Source organism: Pteropus vampyrus, unplaced genomic scaffold (genome assembly GCF_000151845.1).
Source record: "Pteropus vampyrus isolate Shadow unplaced genomic scaffold, Pvam_2.0 Scaffold640, whole genome shotgun sequence".
Classification (NCBI taxonomy): domain Eukaryota; kingdom Metazoa; phylum Chordata; class Mammalia; order Chiroptera; family Pteropodidae; genus Pteropus; species Pteropus vampyrus.
Genome location: NW_011889421.1, coordinates 268,975 through 290,792, shown reverse-complemented (window position 1 = coordinate 290,792; position 21,818 = coordinate 268,975). Strand labels below are relative to the sequence as shown.

The window sequence follows — 21,818 nt, the reverse complement described above, 5'->3', positions numbered from 1 at the left end:
AAAGCATTTAGCTAGTGCCTGACACCTGGTAGGTACTCAACTGCTGTGTGAGGCATTGGGCAGGTAGAGTATGCTGGAGTCACTGGCACCTGCAGAGAGTCTCATGGGCCTGGCTGCTTGCAGGGTGTGGCTGTCAGGAGAGTGCTTTCCTGAGTCTGCCTTCCGGGTACAGTTGGTGGCATGCCACAGCTCTTAGGAAAGTGACCTAACTTGGATTTTTTTTGTATGGATACAGAATTGCAAGAAATTCTCATTTGCATGATGATGGGGAGTTTATTTTTCCTAGAAGCTGCGTGTCAAGACCCAGAGAAAGAAGCATTTCTTAATAATGATTAATCAGCTATATCTCACACAAGAAAGAAAAGAGAACAAAGAAATGAGATACTACGGAAACAAGGGAAAAGCAATCTCCCAAAGGTGAACCCACCCAGTAGTCCTTGACAGCATTTCCTCTTTTATGCATTAACCTGCATAAAAGTGACCTGCATCCCTTACTAAGTGGAAAGAGCACTGAGAGAGAAGACACGGGAGCAACTCAAGCACCTAGGGAGAGGTGAGCCTCATGCCAGCCTCCATCAGAGGTTTTTATTCATCTTCATCCTAGCCTGCATCTTTCGCAGCTACGGAGAGGTGACCTGTCACCATTGTGTATGGCCTATGATGTCCCAGGTACTGGGTATTTTGTAAAATGCAGAGGGGTGCTTCATACAGAGGGTGAACTTTCTGGTACCTTATTCTCAATAACAAGAGACGGAGAATGGAAAAGAAGGAAGAAGAGAAGAAAAGGAAGTGGAGGGAATGTAACATTGACTATAACCTTTTTATTCTAGGAACTATGCAGGACACTTTATAATTTATCTTCTTTTAAATCCTTTGCAGTGTTAAATATCTTTTAAAAAATCTTTTTTTAAATTGAGCACCACCAATTCGGACAACCCAATCAGAAATGCATTCCTTTCCATCTGATATAAGGGGATCAGCTTGGATCTCTAGTTGAGATCCCAGAGTGGGTAGAGCTGTCAGTGGGATGGTGTGGAGGTAAAGAGAGAAGGCCTAAGGCCAGCCTGCTTGCCTTCTAGCGCCGGTTTTGCCATGTGGTGGCCATGAACTGTGGGCAGGTTACTTCACTTCTATGAGTCTCTGCTCCCTTTTTGGTAAAGTAGAGATAAAAACAGAAGTTACATCACAGGGTAGTTGTGAGCATTAAATAATTATGTAAAATTCTTGGCACAGTGTCTGACACATGTGGCATGTGTGATAAATGTTAGCTACTACTGTTATTTGAATCTGCCAAAATGTCTGGAATCGCCTCACCAAGCTAAGGAAGGCATCTTTCTCCTCCACAAGATGTCTCGGTCTCGTCCCGGCATAGGACAAGCAGGCAATGTCCCAAAGCTTCCAACTGTTATCTTGTCAGAAGAAAAACTGTGCTCTCTTCCTAGTCATTTGGCTTTCTAGAAGCTCCTCAGTTGCCTTTAGGCGGGATAGAGTTCTGGATGGACTCTATAGACTTTTCTGCCAGTGGGCTCTACGTTCTTGAGGTTCCAGTATACACCTGCTCTCTCACTGGGAGTGATGCTGCGTCAAAGAGAGATGAGGCAAAATGGTTTATGAAACAGGATTTGCTATTTCTTGGTTTTCTGGAGAAGATCCTGAGGATCCCCCAAAACATCTGGGGAGTGGTGGTGAGAAAGGGGGCAGTTGGGGCTCACACGCTTGCACGTACACGCATTATAGTTAGAGCAACTGGAACTATAAGTAGGAAGTGTGGGTGCGTGCGCTCTGCAGCCTCCTCAGCTGACACCCTATATTCGGTGCCTCCCTCTCCTCCACTGCCACGCACACTACACAAACCTCAGCACACACACAGCTGGAGGTGAGGGCGCTCAGTGGGCACCATGGAGGACGCTGGACAGAGGGCTGGTCTATGCACACACTGGACACACGTCCTCAGTGGGCACACGGAGGACGCTGGACAGAGGGCTGGTCTATGCACATTACAAGACTTATCTTTAAGGCTAAGTAAGTCCTGTTTGTGAAACTTGGGCTACTGACGGGAGAAGTCAGAGAAAGAGGACTCAACGAGCTGCATAATTACGTTTTGTGCACTTTTCTCAATGTGTATTCTATGCTACTGTTTAAAGTGTTTAAATGAAGGAGGCAGAGAAGGACCGAGCAGGAAGGGTGAGAGAATTAGAAGAGACAGCAAAGATCTCTGGGTCTGGCCTTGCCCAGGGACTGACTAGCTGCAAACATGTTTCTCACCACCCCACCCCAACCCCTCCCCCCGCCTCGGCTCCGTGGGAGGACACAGGGGAAGCCCCCAACTTGCCCTCTGCAGGAGTAGCCGTCCTCTTCCTCTTCACTGTGGCTAGTTATTAGGAGATGTCTTGTGCCTCCCTTTCTCATCTTCTCCAGAAGGCATCATCTTCATAATTGGCTTCAAACAAATGATTTTAAGCAGATACACAGTGGGGGTTTGTAATAAAAGGGTGTTGCCTATTTTGGGGGCAAATAGAAAAAGCCAAATGTGCTTTCATGGTTTTTCAGATCTGTTGCCTAATTTCTAGGGTGGATTACCAACCCTGTTTTTCTTATTTAATTGATTAAAAACAATGTTTTTAACCCCCGTTGACAAAGTGAGCTGTGTTGAGTCATAATAGAGTGATATACACACATACTCCCTGGGACTTGAGAGTATTGTGCTTCCTTATGTGGAGGTGGGGACATGGGGGGAGGGGAAAGGACACATCTAATTGATTCAAGAAAACCAGAGGAGGAGACACATACCCCTGAACTCCACAGGCATTGAGTCTGTTCTCTTGGTTGCTGCCCAGCCTGCCCTGTGAGGTCCAAAGGGGAGCTCAGTCGGGGGTCTCTTTCATTGCTCTCTGCTCTTGGCTGGGCAGCTGACTTCCACTTTTCCTGCAGAACATGAAGGCACAGCGTGTTTCCCTCTGGTTCCTGGGCACAATGTTCTTCTTGTGCTCAGTGCACACCCGAGGTCTCAGGAGATGTCTGATTTCCATGGACATGCACCATATAGAAGAGAGTTTCCGAGAAATCAAAGGAGCCATTGTGAGTATGGGTTCTGGGTGAAGGTGTAGGCAAGGGGGCTTGCCTCATCTTACATCCTAACCCAAAGAGCAAGTTCCTTCTCATGATCCTTTATGTCTCAGGAAGGCGTGGAATACTCATCACTTATGTTTCCTCCATAGCAAGCTAAGGACATCTTCCAAAATGTTACCATCCTGTCTACATTGGAGATCCTGCGCAGCGTTAAGGTACTGGGCTGTGTCTGTTCTTTCCTGTATTGTTATTTTTATGATAAAGTGGCCCTGGGTTGAGAAAGAAATCCTCACCCTGTCCCCTTCTCTTTCCTAGTCTCCAGTGTATTCTAAACACTCCTGCCCTCTCATTAATCAACTGATGTGTTAGAGTGCACTGTGTCTCAGAGACTTTGAAACCTCTGGGAGTCACCATTCTGCTGTCTGTATCTGTGAGGTTTTCTTTTTGTTTGTTTGTTGCTTTTTGTTTTATATCCCCATAGATACAGACAACAGAATGGTGGTTATCAGATGGGAAGGGGGTTGGGGGAAGGCAAAGAGGGTTAAAGGGGTCAAATATATGGTGACAGAAGGACACTAGACTTCCAGTGGTGAGCACTCAATAGAGTATGCAGATGTTGTACTATAAAGTTGTACACCTGAAATGTATATAATGTTATTAACCAATGTTGCCCCAATACATTTAATTTAAAAAAAAAAGTGCCTGGGAGAAATTAAAGAAGCATCATTTACCTTGAGATTGAGGTGCCACATGTTCTATGGCTTAGAGTGATTTTGGAATCATGGGGAAGCCAAGAAAATGAGCAGTGACTTGAAAGCTGGGTTGGTTGTAGGTCAGTGAATAAAAGAAAGAAAGAGGTTTGAGGAGAATAGGATAACGGGTGTATAAAATAATGAATGTGGTGTGAGGGATCTGAAGGTGGGTGTTAGAGGATGAGGTAGAAAAATACATTGGAATCTTTTTACCAAGAACCTTGAATGGCAGGCTGAGCCTTGGCCTTCTATACAGCCAACAGGGGGTCCCTGCAGGGTTTGTTTTGTTTTGTTTTGTTTTTTAATTTTTATTATGGTGACATTGGTTCACAATCTAGTAAGTTTCAGGTATAAATTTAACAGTGAGGCATATATATATATATATATATATTGCATTGTGTGTTCACCGCCCATAGTTAGATTTCTTTCTGTCACCACATATTTGACCCCCTTTACCCCATGTACCTCTCCCCTCCCCCATTTCTCCCTCCCCTCTGGTAACCACTAGTCTATAGTCCATGTCCTTGAGTCTCTGTTCGTCTTGTTTGTTTGTCGCTTTTAGGTTTATATCCCACATATAATTGCTATTATGTGGTTTTCAACTTTTTCTGTCTGGCTTATTTTGCTTAGCATGATTGTCGCAAATGGCAGTATTTCATCTTTTCTTATGGCTGAGTAATATTCCATTGCATATATGTACCACAGCTTCTTTATCCAATCATCTATTGTAGGACACTTGGTTGCTTCCATGTCCTGGCCACTGTGAATAACGCTGTAGGTTTTTGAGCCAAAGGCTGTATGATCACAATGCTTTTCAGAAAGACAATCTGATGATGTTCTTTACAATTCAAGGCAGGGAAGCCGCTGTGGAGATCAGTCCAATTGTCCTGATGAGAGATGATGAGAGTATGTGTGTTACAAAACAGTTGGCTTACGAGGTGGCAATTCACTTTATAGAGGGGGCAACTGAGAACTGCCTTTGACAGTGAGCTCCTCCAGTCCCTGTAAGAATTCTAGAAAGATTCAGTGTTTTTCAAGTATTGATGTGACAGAGTGTAAGGTATATCAGTATTTCCTTGGGCTTCTCTGCACAGGGTAATTCTTCTAGGTAGCATTGGACCTGATTTATTTGTGGTAAACCAATGTAGCCTCTTAATAAATACTGTTCTAGCCAACTGTATATGACCATTTATTCCAAAATCATCATTTTCAAATAAGCAAATTAATGCCTTGAGAGGGAGAATGACTAGTTAGAGGTTGAGTGAAGATTAGTCACATCTCACTCCTCTGTCTCCAGATTCTTGTCCTTTCAAGGTCTAGAAATAGCTGTGGCATAAGGAAAGGAATCGATGAGGATGCAGGTCTTTATTATATTCCCCCCTCCCTCCTTCTCTCCCCAATTAAAACAAAGGTGTGCAATTTTTTGCCCTTTTGGTTAAGATAACCAGCAGGAACAATACAAGAGAAGGGTTTTTGTGTTGCAAGTAGAATTTGCTATCTAGGAAAAGCTACCCATGGGGCCAAGGAGGTTTTGCTGCTTTAATGCTAATAAAGATGAATGCACTATCCTGTCGTATATCCTTCTCTTTCAAACTAAGCCGTAAGTCTCCTGCAAGATAACTCACTGACTCTCAGGGTGGGGTGCAAACTGCTAGAAAGGAATTCAGCCTGGCCAGCTGCTCTGAGCTGTACCCTGGGAATTCAGGAGCCCTCCCTTAGAGAGATCTACACTCTGCCAGCTGTGGAGTTGCCCAGATGTAGGCATTTCCGCAGCTGTCAGTTTCCATTCTTACTAATCTCAGCTCCATCTAAATGATTCCCTGCAGTTTAAAAAGGACAGCCTAGAGGAGAGCCAAGCAGGGTGGCCAAGATAAACACAATGTCATTGCAATAAAAAGAATATATGCCCAGCACACACCTGACATGAAATAGCCATTGAATAAATCCGTGTTGATGGATAGGAGACATTACAGAGAGGCAGACTTCAGCACAATGTAAGGGAGTACTTTTTAAGAAAGCTGCTCAGACATTGGTTCTTTCAAAAGGAAGATGATTGATTCCTAGAAGAGTTAAAGCAGAAGTTTGTGATGACATGTTGGGGATGCTGTAGAGAGAATTCTAGTCTACTACTGGGTTCCATCCACTGTTAATCTCCTGGCCCTATAAATAGAAAGGGGTGAACTGCAATCTCTCCTTAGTGTCTTCATCATAAGTAGCTTTAATGTGGTAAGAGGAGATGAATACTCTGAGACCAATATGAATTTTAAAAGTGACTTTTAGTTATCTCGCTTCTTCCTGCTTCTATGCAAATAGGCTGCTTTGGTCTCTAAGATAATAAGAGAAGAGTCTTGGGTCTTTCTCTAATTTGTGTCTGTAGCCCTTAGATGTGTGCTGCATGACCACGAACCTTCTGGCATTTTACGTGGACAGGGTATTCAAGGACCATCAGGAGCTGAACCCCCAAATCTTGAGAAAAATCAGCAGCATTGCCAACTCTTTCCTCTACATGCAGAAGGCTCTGCAGCAATGTGTGAGTCACCATATTGAAACTCCAAGCATCTGTTCTCCGTCTGCCCCAGGGAGAGCCCAGGATATGCTGGCCCCAGTTGGCCTTCTGAAATCATTCCTGGAGTCAAAGGAAATTCCCTGCCCTTCTTGTCCACAGGGAGAACTGTCAAGAACCTCTTCCTGTGGTCATTCCCTGCCCAGGGCTTCCTCTCTACCAACACCTCACGAGACCCAGGTTTCCTCATGGATAATTCTCCTAGGGTGACCACTTAGTTAAAGTACTCCTTATGTGATCCCAGGGCTGCCGTGTAAGAGGGGTATGCCAAAGATTACAGGCTTACCATAGGCACACCCCTAGTTTTTTTGTTTCTGGCTCTTTGGGGTTTCCATACCAATCAACCTCTGGGTGGTTCCCTGGTATAGCCTATCCCTAAGGATAGCCTATGAATTCATTGTTATCTATTAATATCAAACATCAGAAATAAAACCAAATTCAAATAAGTCAAAGAAATCTTAGACTAGGAGAAATCCTGGGCTCTAGCCCCATCCCTGCCAATGATTTCCTGTGTGACTTTGTGGTAAGTTACTTTACCTCTCTGTGCCTCCAATTCTAAAATTGTTAGAAGTCATGATCCCTGTCCCACTTACATTAAGATTCACAAATCAATTATATAATTAACAACCTAACAAATATTTGTTGAGTGTCTACCTTGCGGGGTGCTACATTCACTGAGTGGTGACAAGACAGATTTGGCAGTATTTTCCTGGCTCTTCCAGTCTGGTGGGCTGTCAGCCTAGAACAAGCAAAAGCCCTGCTCAAACACAGGGTGACTCTACAAACAGACCCTACGTCCCCCTGCTGCTCCAGTCTGAGTTTATTCACCTGACTCTCACCTTGGGAGGAAGGCGAAATGTCACTCAATGCAGAGAGGTAGTTGAAAGTGCTGGCCGGGGTGGAAAGGTCCTCTGATCGGTGCTGCCTTCACTTTATCACAGCAGGAACAGAGACTGTGTCATTGCGGGCAGGAAGCCACCAATGCAACCAGAATCATCCACAACAACTATAATCAGGTAAGGACAGGGAAGAAGATGGGGAAGGTGGAAATGACAAGTAGGAGCTTGATTGAGAATATGCCAGCCTTTCTGCCTCATTGCCACTCAAATTCACTCATTTACTCAACAGGTATTTATTGTAGACCTTCCCAATTCCATGTGTCTGCAAAGAGTGTGTTGGTTTTACCTCATTTGATGACTTCCTGAGTTCCTCTTCCCCATCATTCCTCCACTATTTTCTTATGCCCTCGCATATTAGACTTAACCTGTGTTAAATTTTGAGGCAAAGCACATACTGTTTCAGATGAGGGTAATACAGAAGGAGCAAAGATCTCCAGTGACTCAGAAGCGGTTATGCAAGAAACACATTACCTGCCAGATGTCACTGTGGCCTGTAATTGTCATGAGCATTCTATGTGGTTCAGAAAAGCATGCTCCTTGTGTAGACATAGATGCACGTCTCATACACAGGTGGAGGTAGAAACAGTGCTTCTTATATGCATTGCATGGAGATTTTGTTAAAATGCATATTCTGGGTCAGAAGGTCTGAATGAAGCCTGTCATTCTTCATTTAGACCACACTCCTAAATGATGCCAATTCTTTGAATAGCATGGAGGTAGGGAGTCTGTTCAGAACTCTGCTTCTTTGTAGAGAGGTTCTACAGGATATTGTTATAACAATGGCCAAGAGTCATATTGTTCTTACTATGAGCCAGGTATTGTTCTAAGCACACTAGAGGTATTAACACATTTATTCTTCACAACACTGCTATGAGCCATTATCTGCATTTGACAAACTGGTTAAGTACCTTAACTAAGTTCATACTGCAACTAAGTTGTGAAGGTGGGACTTGATCCCATGCCGTCTGGTTCCAAAGGACTTTTGAATCTTATCATCTCCTCTACTCTGCTGAGGAAAAGGTGGAGTAAGGCGGGAGACTTGGGTTCTAATTCTAGCCTTGTTGCCAACCATCTATGTGATACTGGGTAGGACACTGATCCTTAGGGGCTTTGATATTTCAATATGTCAAATGGGGACAACACTCTCTCCCTACCCTGGGATCGAAACCTTCTAAAGCAGTGGTCTCCAACCTTTTTTGGCACCAAGGACTGGTGCTTCTATGAGAATCTAATGCCTGATAATCTGAGGTGGATCTGAGGCAGTGATGCTAGTGCTGGGGAGCGGCTGTAAATACAGATGAAGCTTCCCTTGCTGGCCTTGCCTGCCACTCATCTGCTGTGCGGCCTGGTTCCTAACAGGCTATGCTGGTACTGGTCTGCAGCCTAGGGGTTGAGGGACCCCTGTTAAAGCTAATGTGAAAAGGAGAATAGGCAGAAGAACTTTCCAGGAATGCAAGTTTTTTTTTTTTCTGTGAAAAATAAGAAAAAGAAAAACAGAGGGCAAAAAAATGAAGAATTTAAAATTTTGTTTATAAGTGGCTGACATGATTTAACTACTTGTATATGAAAAACAATTTGGGCTGCCCATTGAAAAAATAATTTGGGGTTTGTACACTCTGCACATATAATCAATGAATAAAAAGAACACCTCATGGGGACAGGAACATGGGAAAAGTGATTTGAAAACGATTATGCAATCTAGAAAAACAGGTTCTTATGATAATTTCCCTGGTTTCAGCTGGAAGTCCAGTCTGCTGCCCTCAAGTCTCTGGGAGAGCTGGATGTCTTTCTGGCCTGGGTTCACAAGAATCATCAAGGAGCTTCCACTGCCTGATGACAATGAACCTGATTACCCAGGGGCAAACAGCCCTGAGATTTCCAGTAGGAGACAGCCCACTTTGAAGAGGAAAGAGATGGAGAAGGCCCATTTTTATGCAAATAAGGTCTTTTTGACGACATCTCTCTGTTGATTTGAAATTCTTTCCTCTGAAGCTGAGGTATTGTAGGGAAAAATCTATATTTGAGCAGATCTCGCCTTGTAGCTAAAAGTCCAACTGGCTTGGCCCAGGCTGTCTGATCATACCTGAAAGAAACCTAGTAGTCTACTGTCGTATTTATAATGAAATATGTCCATTGAAAGGGCCTGTGGGCCATCCTGGAGGAAAAGGTTTGGCTTCCCCCTAATTTATTGTGAATTTGTTTATCCCATGTCTATGATATGAGCTGAGCGATATCCTGTAGTGCATATTGTACTGATTTTTCTGAATAAACTCTGTTTTTCCAATGAGCGGAAGTGTCTTCTGATTCAGGGAGGGTTAGTCAGGGAGTCCTAAATGACGACTATTAGAAATGAATGGAGCCTTAAAGAATATAAATAGATGGGGAAACTGAGGTCTAGAGAGAGAGAAGAATTTATTCAGAGTCCCAAAGCAAGATAATGCAGAGAAGAGTTTTGAACTGGGTCTCTAAGGTCTCCCTCCAGCACCCTGTCCTTTATATAATGATCAGGAAGATGGACAGAGGGCTTCTGACCACCAACACCTTTCTCTGTATCTCTGCCTTTTCTCTCTCTCTGACTTTCTCTGTCTTTATTTCTTTCTGTCATTTATTTCTTACTGCTCCCACTCTACATACATCTTCTCTGATCCTAAATTCATCCTCCACGGGTATATATGTGGGGCTAGAGAAGGGTGTTTCTGACAGAGGGATGGTTGTCATGGTGACAAAGCTGAATGAGTACGGCCCCAGACACGGGGTATCCTGGGTAGAATGGAGAGATGCCAAAATGGGTACCAAATTCTGGACGGACATTCCTCAGATGGTTAAGGACAACAACAATTGACACAGCCTCTGCTGTACACCAGGTGCTGAAATAAGCACTTTATATGCACTATCCTGAGTCAATTTTTATACTGTGGCTGGCTGGCTGAAGTACCCTTCCTGTATTCCTTCTTGAGCAAGAGAGTTCACAGAGTGTGTTTTAGTAGACAGAGTAGGACCTCTGAAGTCAGGCAGACCTTGTTCCAATCTTATGTGGCTTTGAACAAATTACTTATGTCTCTAAGTCTCAGTGTCTTCTGTAAAAAGGGGATATAACACCAGTCTGAAAGTGTTGCTGTGAGTGTCAGGTAAGGTGAAGGTGCCTCCACGCACTCCTTCCCCACAGCTGGTAACCCCAGCAGGGGGCGAGGCTTAAAAAAAACCCTCCAGTGTTATGCTTTAATGGGATTGATAGGCTATTCAGAGGACTCAACTTTTCCAGCATGACCTTGGATGGACATCCATCCTGAGCCAACTGGATGACGGTAGAACCAGGTTTGTCATAGCATTTCTGTCTTTTATGACTGCCTTGGGGTGTGCCTCCCACAGACACCTCTATCTCCTTCAAGCCTTACTCAGAAGAGATCCTGTTTAACTATAATACCTGCACTCCCACCTTCAGCCCATCTTATACCCCTCGCCTGCTTCCCCAGCATCCTATTTGGTTTATTATCTGTTTCCACACGCTGTAAACTCCATGAAGATGAGGATAGTTTAGTTTCCTCACTGCCTGGCACTTAGTAGGTGTTAAATCACATTTCTTGAAAAAAATGACCTCAATAAAATAAAACAATAATAATAGCAAACTTTTATATAGTGCTTTCTATGTGCTGGACAATAATCTAAGAACTATGCATAATATATTATGATGTGAATACATATATTTCATTTAAATCTCATGACAATTTTATAGAAGTCCCGACAGTAAAATAAAGTAAAAAAGGCCACCTCAGTGAATGCTGGCAATAAGATAATTAAACCCTAGGGAGAACACAGGGCCACAGAGAGGTTAAGTAATCTACCCGAAATCACACAGCTCATAAGCAGCAGAGCCAGGGGCTTCCAATTGAGGCAACCTGGTTCCAGAATGATCCATAATGTCGATGACAATGTGTGCATGCTGAGCGCTCATTATGTGCCAGGCACTGACGTGAAAGTTTTACTTCTGCCTTCTCCTTTACTCTCCTCACAATAATCCTCTAAGGTAAAGGCTACTGACCAACCCAATTATACAGATGAAGAAGTCTAAAGCTTAGCAAGTTTCAATGACACTCCTAGCGTCATGCAGCCCTAGTTGTGGAACTGGGATTAGTTAAATTAATTAAACAAGGACGTCATTAGACTGTAGTGAGACTAATGCCATGACAGCCTAACCAAAATCTAAGCTCGGAAATGCCTCAAGTTATGAAATTGAAACACTAAGGACAACCAATCCCAAACAATCAGTGAGGCTTTAAGCTATAGCCAACCAAATAACATCCTTTCACTGCTTCTGCGCCTTCTCGAGACTGTCTTTCCCCTGGCTCCTTTAGTGGAGCACTCCTAACCCCTTCTGATTTGGCATTGCTTGATTCGAATTGATTTTTGCTCAAATAAACTCATAAAATTTTTGATATGCCCTAGTTTATCTTTTAACAGTTCCAAACTCAGAGTGTCCTATTCCAAAGCCTGAGACCTCAGTCATGATGGAATGTCGCCTGCACATCTCGCATATATGATGGGAAACTGGAAGGGGAGGCTTACTGGCATAATGAGCTATACTTGCATGAAAGACATATTGTTATATCAATGGTTGTAGATGTAGCAGTAGAAGAGGAGGAGGAGGAAATATTTAAGAAAAAGGAGTTTCTCTCTCTCTTTCTTATCTCTTTTGTAGTCCATAGAGTTGCGTTTTTGTTTTTGTTTTTGTTTTTGTTGGTGTTGTTTTCTGTTTTTGTTTTCACAGAACTGGTGCTTAATAAATAGCTGCTAAGGAGCCAAGTTTAAAATTTTCTCCCAAACCATACCTTCTCAGTCCTCCATCAGCCCCTTGCAGGCCCCTTCGAGAAATTTAGCGCTCACCTTCAACTGCTAGAAGAAGGTGCGAAAAGGGTGCACAGAAGCTAGACGGGTGCAAGAAGAGGGAACCTATAGCTTGTGCAGGACTGTGCCAAGCACTTTATGTAAATGATCTCCTTCAAGCCTCAGAGGCCAGGGGAGGGGGAGATGGAGGTCTTATCTCCATTTGATCATCAAGGCATCTGAGGATCAGGGAGGTGGGGGGACTTGCCCAAGGTCACATGGATAAGGGACTGCAGATCTTAAAAGTGAGGCCAGGTCCAATCTTCTTGGCTCCAGTGGTCTCTTCCCTTGCTGCTGGGAGAGTTCACTTTGCTCTGGCCTAGGCTACATAACCCCCAGGGTCCAGGTGACTACATTGGAAATCAGCAATGCAGGCAATTAAATCCAAGTGAGCAGAAAGGGGTCTGGACTTACTAGCAACAAACCTGTGAAATTACACAGGAATTTATGGACCAACACAAAGCAAAGAAATAGAAGTTGGCTTCTGAATGCATTACATGATGTTCCTGCCCCAGCTGTGTTTGAATTCCTCCTAGTGGACACTCTGTCTTCCTTCCTTCTTCTAGAGCAAATTGCTGAGCCACACATATCTAGGGGGGCTGCCTTTTAGCACTTGCCCAGAAGTTGTGTTAATTTACTTAATCTGAGCCTCAGCATCCTCATCTGTACAGATGCAGGAGATAGCTGCTTCATGGAATTGTTATGACGATTCGAGATACCATTTATAGTAGATATATGGTTGGTGCTCCTTGAAATAGATGGTTGCTACTATTTGAAGACTCTCAACTTTTCTAATCTTATGTCCTGTAAAACACTGTTATTTTGAGAAAGTCTTACTCTTATACATTTTTTAAACTAGTGAGTGAGGCAAACCAAAAGGCAGTGGCCCAGGCCAACGGCGCTTTCCTCTAGGTCTGCATCTCTGTGAGGCCCTCGGCTGAGTCCCTGATATGGTGCTTGCAATTTCTGTGTGGTCAGCCAGACTCTGGGCAGCCTTCCCAATTCTCCTCACTATTCAAACATCCCTCTGAGAGGCTCACCTGAGATCTGTTCTTCCCCTTTCACAGACTTGTCACAGACTTATTCCAGTGTAGAACTCTTGCCTTCACTCTGTCCAAACCTTGCTTCACTCATTCCTACCAATCACTGGCACACGCTAATCACTTGATATCCCCCACACAGCTGTGAACGAATGGCTGAAAGTAAGTGGCAGAAGCAAACTGTTCCTGGAGGTTCAGGGGTCAGTGTATCACAATTGGCCAAGGAGTTTGGAGGATGATGAAATCTTAAAAAGTTGTTATGAGCTCTCGTGTGTTCTAGAGATAATCCATTCTTCTAGTTCTGTTACTGAAAGACACTCAACTACCTCAGTCTCAGACGTCTGTATGAAATCACTGTCAGTAAAATGTTGCGAAGAGGCCTCTTCTGCATAGGCTCTATGTTTGAACTAGGTACTTGGGCCCAGGAGAGGGTTCAGAATCCAGCTTTCATTCCAAGAGATAAGTGTGACTCAGTATCCCCCTGGCTTGGATGCCTCTGTCTGGTCACTTTCTGGTCACTAGACACTCAATGAAGACTCTGTGCCTTAGTTTCCTTATTTGGAAAATGAAGAGAATAATCAAATCTATTTTATATGGTTTCTGAGGATTGAATGAGTTAATATTTTATGAAGTACTTAGTGCCTGGCACACAGTAGGTGCTACAAACAACAAAAAAGCCTGTAGTCATATTCTATTGTTGTCCTATCTTTACCCCAGCCTAGATTGAACTTCCCAGAATCTTCACCTCACTCCCAGGGTAGAAAGCAGTTTTCCTTCTGCTCCTTCCTCTTCATTCCCACATCCGTTGGAGCTCCCTGGGACCCAGAGTAGTTTTCCAGTTCTTGACAAGTCAGAAGTATCTCGGCATTCATCTCTTCTTTCCAGATCGAGCTCCTTAGGGACAGCTACTTTGTAAATGTCTGCACTCATCAAATAAATATTCCTTGAATAAATGAGTGGATGAATAAATGAATGAAGCAAAGACAGTCCCAGTTGTCTAGGCAATACCCTCTTGGAGGAAGCTTGTGGCTTTGTCTTTTGGCTTTAGGAATCTCTTGGGCTTCCTCTTATCCTCCACTGGCATCCTCTACCACTTGTGCTGCTGTCTCTGTTTCTAGCCCATAGTGAGAAATATTGTCCCTTTTGTCTGGCACCTCTGGCTTTGGTTTTGATTTGGTTCCTGATTGTTGTCTTATAATCCTTAACTCCACATCCTGAAACCTGAAGATCAGTGTCTCCCACCCCTCTCCTGAGCTAAAAGCCCTTTGGCAATCTTGCTAACCTGGGCCCAGCCCACCTGGGTACAATGTGATCCAGCAGCCTCATGCATGGGAAGAAAAAATGCAAGAAATACCAATTTCATCTACTCTTCCTCAACACCTCCAAAACATCCCCCACACCTATCCCAAGAAGAGCGAAGTTCAACTCTAGATGAGATGCCCCTGAAGCAGAATGCAGACAACGTCCCTCTGTGGTAACCTCTGGGTGGTTGTGTTGTGGCAATGGCATTATGTTGTGTAGCTAGAAGTGATGTTTAATAGGAGTCTCTTCAGGGAAACAGTACATGAAAAAGTGCTTTGAATTTGGTTAGAGAAATATATCCTTAAGCAAGTCTGTTGAGCTCCTGTGACATATGCAAAGTTGATCTAGATCCTGAGCAAGTTACCAAAGGAAAACAGTCATTGGTTCTTAGTAATACAAAGTCTCAGAGTGCAGCTTCCTCAGATTGATGTTCACCGTTCACTGCACTAACCCTTTTCAACCTTCTTCATCCCTGCCCCATCTAACATGCATAGGGATACCATCCCTCAGGTTCAGAAATGCTCTCTGGTCTCAGGAATTTTGTTCTAGCTCTTTCGGCTGTAAGGAGCAAGGGTCCTTCTGCTCCTGCCATAGTCTCTCTATCCCCAAAGCTCATAAAACCATTAATTCTTCAAAGCCTTACTCAGACCAAACTTTCTCCAAGAAACCAGCCCAGATATCTTTCTTGTCCCTCAGAAGTAATCTCAACACCTCACCCCCGACCATATCTATGATGAATGTAAACTCTAAATTTTCTAAGAAAGTCCTGATAACAAACAATCTCTCACATCATCCTCATAAATAACTTCATTCTCCTTAGGCCTTGTGTCACAATTGGAAAGATATGGTGTCAGACCCATGGTCCTTTGTGCCTGCCATTAGAGCCAGGAATCTTAACCTCTTGTGTGCCATGGACCCCTTTGGCACACCAGCAAGGTCTATGGATCCTACTCAGGACAACGTTTCTAAATGCATAAAATAAAATACATAAAATTATAAAAGAAACCAATTTTATTAAAATATAGCTATCAAATATGGAAATGACAAAAGGTAGTATAACACTGATTCTTTATTAATACATTAATTAACGGGATCTAATAGCAGACCTACAAACAATGGACATTTCTAAGTAGTGATGAGTATTAAGGTATTTTGAGATGTTTGAAACAACTGTAATGTGATACAAAATATTTTATTTCTATCAGTGACAAAGTCACAGGTACTGCTAATACTATTGTGGTTTGTATTTGTTCTCTATCATCATAATTGACGAAAATGATAAATTTTGATTAGAGGTTAGTAAAAAAAAAGAAAAAGGATTTTTTTTCCCCCGTTCACCCTCTTCCAGGTTAAGAATTCCTACATTAGAGGTCTGTTTTCCTATGATGCTCCGAGGTCTCAAAAGACCATGTCTTTTCCACTTTGGTACCCTTCCTTGGGTCATTCAACTCAGTGCCTGTACACAGAGAATTTCCATGCTTATTTGTGAAATTAAAAGGGAAGGATTGAGATTTCTGGTCAAGATGGCAGAGTAGGTAAAAACTATGCTTACTGTCTCTCATGACCACATCAAAATTACAACTATACAGAAAAATCATCATTGAGAATCATGTGAAGTCTAGCTAAACAGAAGTTCTACAACTAAGGACATATAAAAGAGGTCGTCTTGAGATTGGTAGGAGGGGCGGAGACATAGAATAGGCTGGTTCAACACTTGACTGGTGGTTAAAAATCAGGATGAATATCTCGGCTATGGCAGTCCCCCTGGAAGAACGAGGGGTCCAAGTCCTGCACCAGGATCCCCAACCCAGGATTCTAGTTCTGGGAGGAGAGGTACCCACAACTCTGGCTGTGAAAACAATCAGAGATTGTGGCTGAGCGAGACAGAAGGTGGCTGGAATTCCTCTTAAAAAGGAATTCCAGTGCTGAGCTCCAGTGCTGGAGTAGCAGCTTGAAAGGTGCCAGGAACATACAGGGAGAAACTGAATTGCCTGGTTTCAGGGAGAGGGCTGGAGGGGCAGCTTTCTCCCAGGCAGAGTGCTGGTAGAATTCATTATTTCTTTGTGGAGGCTTGCCCCTTCTGGCATGCAGGAACAGGCAACCACAATAACTGAGTCTCCAACAACCTGGCTTGCACCATTTACTTCAGCCAGGTGATTACCTGAGACCCTACTCCCCCAACTTGTGGTCCCACTCAAGTTGCTTCTGGAAACTTTTCCAGACCATTGGCCTGCTTTGGCGCATGCTGTGGAGTTTCCTAAAACATCTCAGAGGTTTGCAAAACCTAAAGAAGCAAGGTCGGGCCTCAGCATGTCCTGAACCTCTCATGTTAGTGGCAGCTGGCCTTTGTTCATGGCTTGGCCTCTCTAGGCTACTCTAAGCTCAATGCAAGTGGCACCTATATGCAGTTGCTTGGTGGCTCATGGCAGGGGCCCTTGGATATTTCACAGGCTGCTGCTGAACTTGGTTTGTGATGGGGTCTCTCCAAGGAGGCCCCTAGGGCAGCACATCTGGTGGCCAGCCTTAGGCTGAGCTGGAGCACCACCTGGGGCTGCAAGCAAGAATGACACACCCAGAGGGTGGACTGGGCAGGGACCAGGGTCCTGCTAAAGTGAGTCTGCTCTATAAGGTCAGCCCCTCACTGGCCGATTCTCATAACAAATCAGCCTGAAGGTTAATCCCTCCCACTGATTTGCAAATAGCAACGAAAGTTCAACTATAACAGGAGGTCACACACAACTCATCCAAGGGATACACCTGGTGACCAGAGAAGACAACCACTGGGCCCTACAGCACACCTTACTACATAAAGCCTCTCTACTAAGACCAGGAGACATAGCAGCCCTACGTAATGCATGTAAACAAACACAGGGAGGCAGCCAAAATGGGAAAACAAAGAAACATGTTACAAATAAAAGAACAGAACAAAGCTCCAGAAAAAGAACTAAACAAAATGGAGATAAACAATCTACCAGATGCAGAGTTCAAAACACTGGTTATAAGGATGCTCAGTGAACTTAAGGGAAGAGTAGGTGAAATCAGTGAGAACTTTAACAAAGGGATAGAAAACATAAAAATGGAGATAAAAAACATAAAAAGAACCAGTCAGCAATGAAGAATACAGTAACTGAAATAATGAATACCTTAGGAGGAATCAACAGTACATTAGATGAAGCAGATGATCGAAGCAGTGATTTAGAAGATAAGGTAGCAGAAAACACCCAATCAGAGGAGCAACAACAACAACAAAATCCAAAAAATAAGGATATTTTAAGGGGCTTCTGGGATAACACCAAGCATAACAACTTTTGCATTACAAGGATACCAGAAGGAGAAGAGAGAGAACAAGGAATTAAAAACTTATTTGAAGAAATAATGATGGAAAACTTCCCTAACCTAAAGAAATATACATATAACCCCAGGAAGATCAGAGAATCCCAAATAAGATGAACCTTAAGAGGCCCACACCAAGACACATCAGAATTAAAATGCCAAAGTTAAAGACAAACAGAGAATCTTAAAAGCAGCAAGAGAAAAGCAAATAGTTACCTGTAACCAAGGGAGCTCCCATAGACTGTCAGCTGATTTCTCAACAGAAGCTTTGGAGACCAGAAAGGACTGGCATGAAATATTCAAAGTGATGAAAAGTAAGTTCCTACAACAAAGATAACTTTACCCAGCAGGGCTATCATTTAGAACCGAAGAATAGATAAAAAGCTTCCCAGACAAGAAAATGGTAAAGTTCATCAACACCAAACCAGTATTACAAAAAAAATGTTGGAAGGACTTCTCTTTAAAAAGAAGAAGAGAAAAAGATAAAAATATGAATATTAAAATAATAACCACATATCTATCAATGATTACTTTAAATGTAAATGGATGAACCCATTCTCCGTTTGCCCTGACTTGCCAGCAATGCTTGCAGCTGCAGCATTTACTCTGAAATAACTCACAGATTATAGTCCTGACCTTACCCCAAAGTTTGTCACAAAATATCTCACTTTTATTATTATTTTTACATTGCTCTAGTATAACAACAGTTTTTGAAAACAAATGACGTCATTCTATTTATAGCATTCTGGTTTTAGCAGTGGCATTTCCTTTTACAAAATATAACAATTCTTGATCGCTAAAAATGTCAAATCCTAGAAAACGTAGCATTTCTCTAAGTAATGTTAAGCAAGCTGCACTTTTTTTTTCTAACTGGGAAATAGATTAAATGCTCCAACCAAAAGATAAGGGTAAAGAAAACAAGACCCTTACATATGCTGCCCATAAGAGGCTCACTTCAGATTGAAAGACACATACAGACTGAAAGTAAAGGGATGGAAAAAGATATTTCATAAAAATGGAAACAGAAAGGTTGGGGTAACAATACTAATACCAGACAAAATAGACTTTAAAACAAACACTATAACAAGAGACAAAGAAGGACCCAGTAACTCCACTTCTGGGTATTTATCAAAAGAAACCCAAAACACCACTTTGAAGGGACATGTGAATTCACATGTTCATCGCAGCATTATTTACAATGAGACAACTTGGGTGTCCTTTAATGGATGAATGGATACAGAAGAGGTGATACATATATACAATGGAATATTACTCAGCCATAAAAAAGAATGAAATCTTGCCATCTGCAACAATATGGATGGACCTAGGTATTATGCTAAGTAGAGTAAGTCACACAGAGAAAGACAAATGCCATATGATTTCACTTATATGTGGAATCTAAAGAACAAAATAAATGAACAAAACAGAAACAAACACATAGATACAGAGAACATTTTGATGGTTGCCAGATTAGAGGAGGATTGGGGGTGGGTGGATGAAAAGACGAAGGGAAGGGATTAAGAAGTATAAATTGGTAGTTACGAACTAGTCGTGGGGAAGTAAAGTATAGCCTAAGGAATATAGTCAATAATATTGTAATAACTATGTATGTCAGATGGGCACTAAGGGTGACTACTTTGTAAGTTATATAATTATCTAATCACCATGTTGTACGCCTGAAACTTACATAATGTTGTATGCCAAGTGTATCTGAAAAATGAAAAATTGAAAAGAAAAATAAAAGAATTGAGTATATTACTATTCTCCTAGGTGAGGAAACTATTAATTCAAGGATATGTTTGAATTTTTGTTCCCAGACTTCACTTCCAGCAGAGGCTTTCCCAGTCTCTTTTAGGCAAGTAGCAGGAAGAATTAGCCAATTTTGGGGACCCAGCTATGTTACAGAAATTCTCAGGAGAAAGAACGACAGCAAGTTGAGCTAGTTAAACAGAGCATGATGAAAAAACACAGGAAAGGGAAATGACGTCACTCATTCTGTTGGCTTTGAGGACAGGGAACTGAAAATGTACACTTATGAGAGTGAGCTGTTCCGCCCATCTCCTCCCTGCAGGGAGGTAGCAGGAGCTGCAAGGCATGACAAAGCTCCCAGCACTGCAGGCCTAGGAGTGGTAAGGCCTCTACCTGGCCACCAGAGAGCTGAGATTCTTCCTCTAGCAAAACCCGGATGCCTATGTTTCCCTGCAAAGTGATGCAACTGGGCAGGAAGCCCAGATGTCTGCAACTGTGATGTCTTCATATACAGGAAAAACCCTGAGCTGCAAACCTAGGACTTGCCATGGGAAAAAAGGAGTGGTTGGGTTTTCTTCTTGGTTTCTAGAAAACTGTTTCCTGCCCCAAAATGACTTGGTTAGGAAGCTGAGTTTATTTCATAAGAAGGGATTCTTTTCTCTCTTCTGCTCAGCTTATCTTTATAGTTACCTGGCATTGATTACATTCCGGCTTTCATTTTTGAAACTCAACTTCCTAAAGTTAGCTTCATGTGCTCATGAAATGTACCTCTGTTTCTCTACCTCAGCCACGTCACCACCCCCCCCCATCTATTCAATTTGAGCACTAACAATGTGCCAAGCATTGAGCTGCCCTTGAAGATCTCATGGTTACTGCACAGCTATGATCATGTCTCTCTCTCACTGTGGGATACTTCATGGCTCCCTATTGCCTTAGAAGGAAAACAGAATCACAGAATCAAAAGGCTGAGCTGAAAAAGACTTAAATCATTTAATCTATTTCCCATAATTCTCAGATGTGGAAACCAAGGCCTAGGGAAGAGAAGTGATTTTTTGAAAGCACACAGTGGGCTGAAGGTAAGCCTAGACCTAGAACATAGGTTTCTAGACCCTGAGTCTAAATTTGCATTCCTTGGCATTATCTTCTTGGTCCTTAATGATAAAGCCATATTTCCAACTTGATCTCCCTCTCTTCCTCTACATGAAAGACGGCTCCAGCCAAACTAGTCCATTTGCTAGTCTTCAAATATGTTGTGAGTTTTGTTGCTCTGGTTACCTGTCCTGCATGTCTTTGTCAGACCCCACTTCTCCTCCCTAACTCTCTTCAGCATCTTTGCTCATTTAAGTTCTCTCCATCAAGGCTCCACTCAAACTCTCCTCTGTGTGAGCCCTCCCTCCTCTGTACTTCTCAGCATGTACTTTCTGCTCTCTCTGTAGTACTGACTTTCTTTGTGATTCTGCAAGTACACGCCCTATTTCTCCAGTGAGACTATAAGCAGCCAGGGCCAGAGACCTGACTGAGGCATCGCTTATCCTCACAGCATCCAGCACAGTGTCCTGCACATAATAGGCATTTAGTAAACGTTTCCAGAAGGAATGGTTTTTAAAATCTATTCTATTGGATACGAGGAGTGATAAAAATCACCTTTTGTGCTTAAAGGTTTACATAATTGTGCATATATGTAAAATCCTCCTGCCAACTTAGTGAGCCAGGCAGGCAAGGTAGGTTTTATCCTCCATTTTATTGATTTTTCAGTGAGGATGTAAGAGGGGTAAGGACTAGTCTTGGTTCACCCAAGGTCACCTTGAAAGATGGTGGTGAGAAAGTATTAGAATTGGGCCTCCTGGTTCTCAGTTCTCTATGATCCTCAGTGTCAACACCCTCTACGTTATTTCCTTTGGAGATTCAGTTCTTCTGCCAGAATTATGGTGGATAAAGCTTCTCTCTTGATCTCATTTGAAAAGGACTCTACTTAGTTCATAATGAGTTAAGAGTATCACTTATAGGAAAGAATACTTGATTGATTTGAACATCTGAGTCTTTTACCAGCTGAGTGACCTTGGCAAACCATAGTTTCCTCACTTATAAAATGAGGGCATCAGAATGGGTGTACTTCAAATCACTTTTAGCTCTAACAGTCAGGGAGTAATAGTCTATAATTAGGTAAGGAAATTGTTGCCGTTGGGATAGACTTCCTTAACCCAGAAGATCCACGAACTCTCCAGATCTT

The 21,818-nt window shown here is 42.7% G+C and overlaps 1 protein-coding gene across 4 annotated transcripts; it reads left to right on the top strand.

Moving 5' to 3' along the window:
- Positions 1–473: 473 nt before the first annotated feature.
- On the top strand, positions 474–9,530 carry IL19 (interleukin 19). 4 transcript variants are annotated; one of them, XM_011384992.2, is made up of 6 exons: positions 474–553; positions 2,932–3,078; positions 3,219–3,284; positions 6,199–6,351; positions 7,326–7,400; positions 9,022–9,530. In XM_011384992.2, the coding sequence occupies exons 2-6, from the start codon at positions 2,935–2,937 to the stop codon at positions 9,115–9,117; spliced, it is 534 nt and encodes a 177-aa protein (XP_011383294.1). In that variant the 5' UTR covers positions 474–553; positions 2,932–2,934; the 3' UTR covers positions 9,118–9,530. The 4 variants fall into 4 exon arrangements, with proteins under 4 accessions (XP_011383294.1, XP_023381649.1, XP_023381652.1 ...); XM_023525881.1 differs by lacking the exon at positions 474–553 and adding an exon at positions 631–669; XM_023525884.1 differs by lacking the exon at positions 474–553 and adding an exon at positions 2,637–2,845.
- The last annotated feature ends 12,288 nt before the right edge of the window (positions 9,531–21,818 follow it).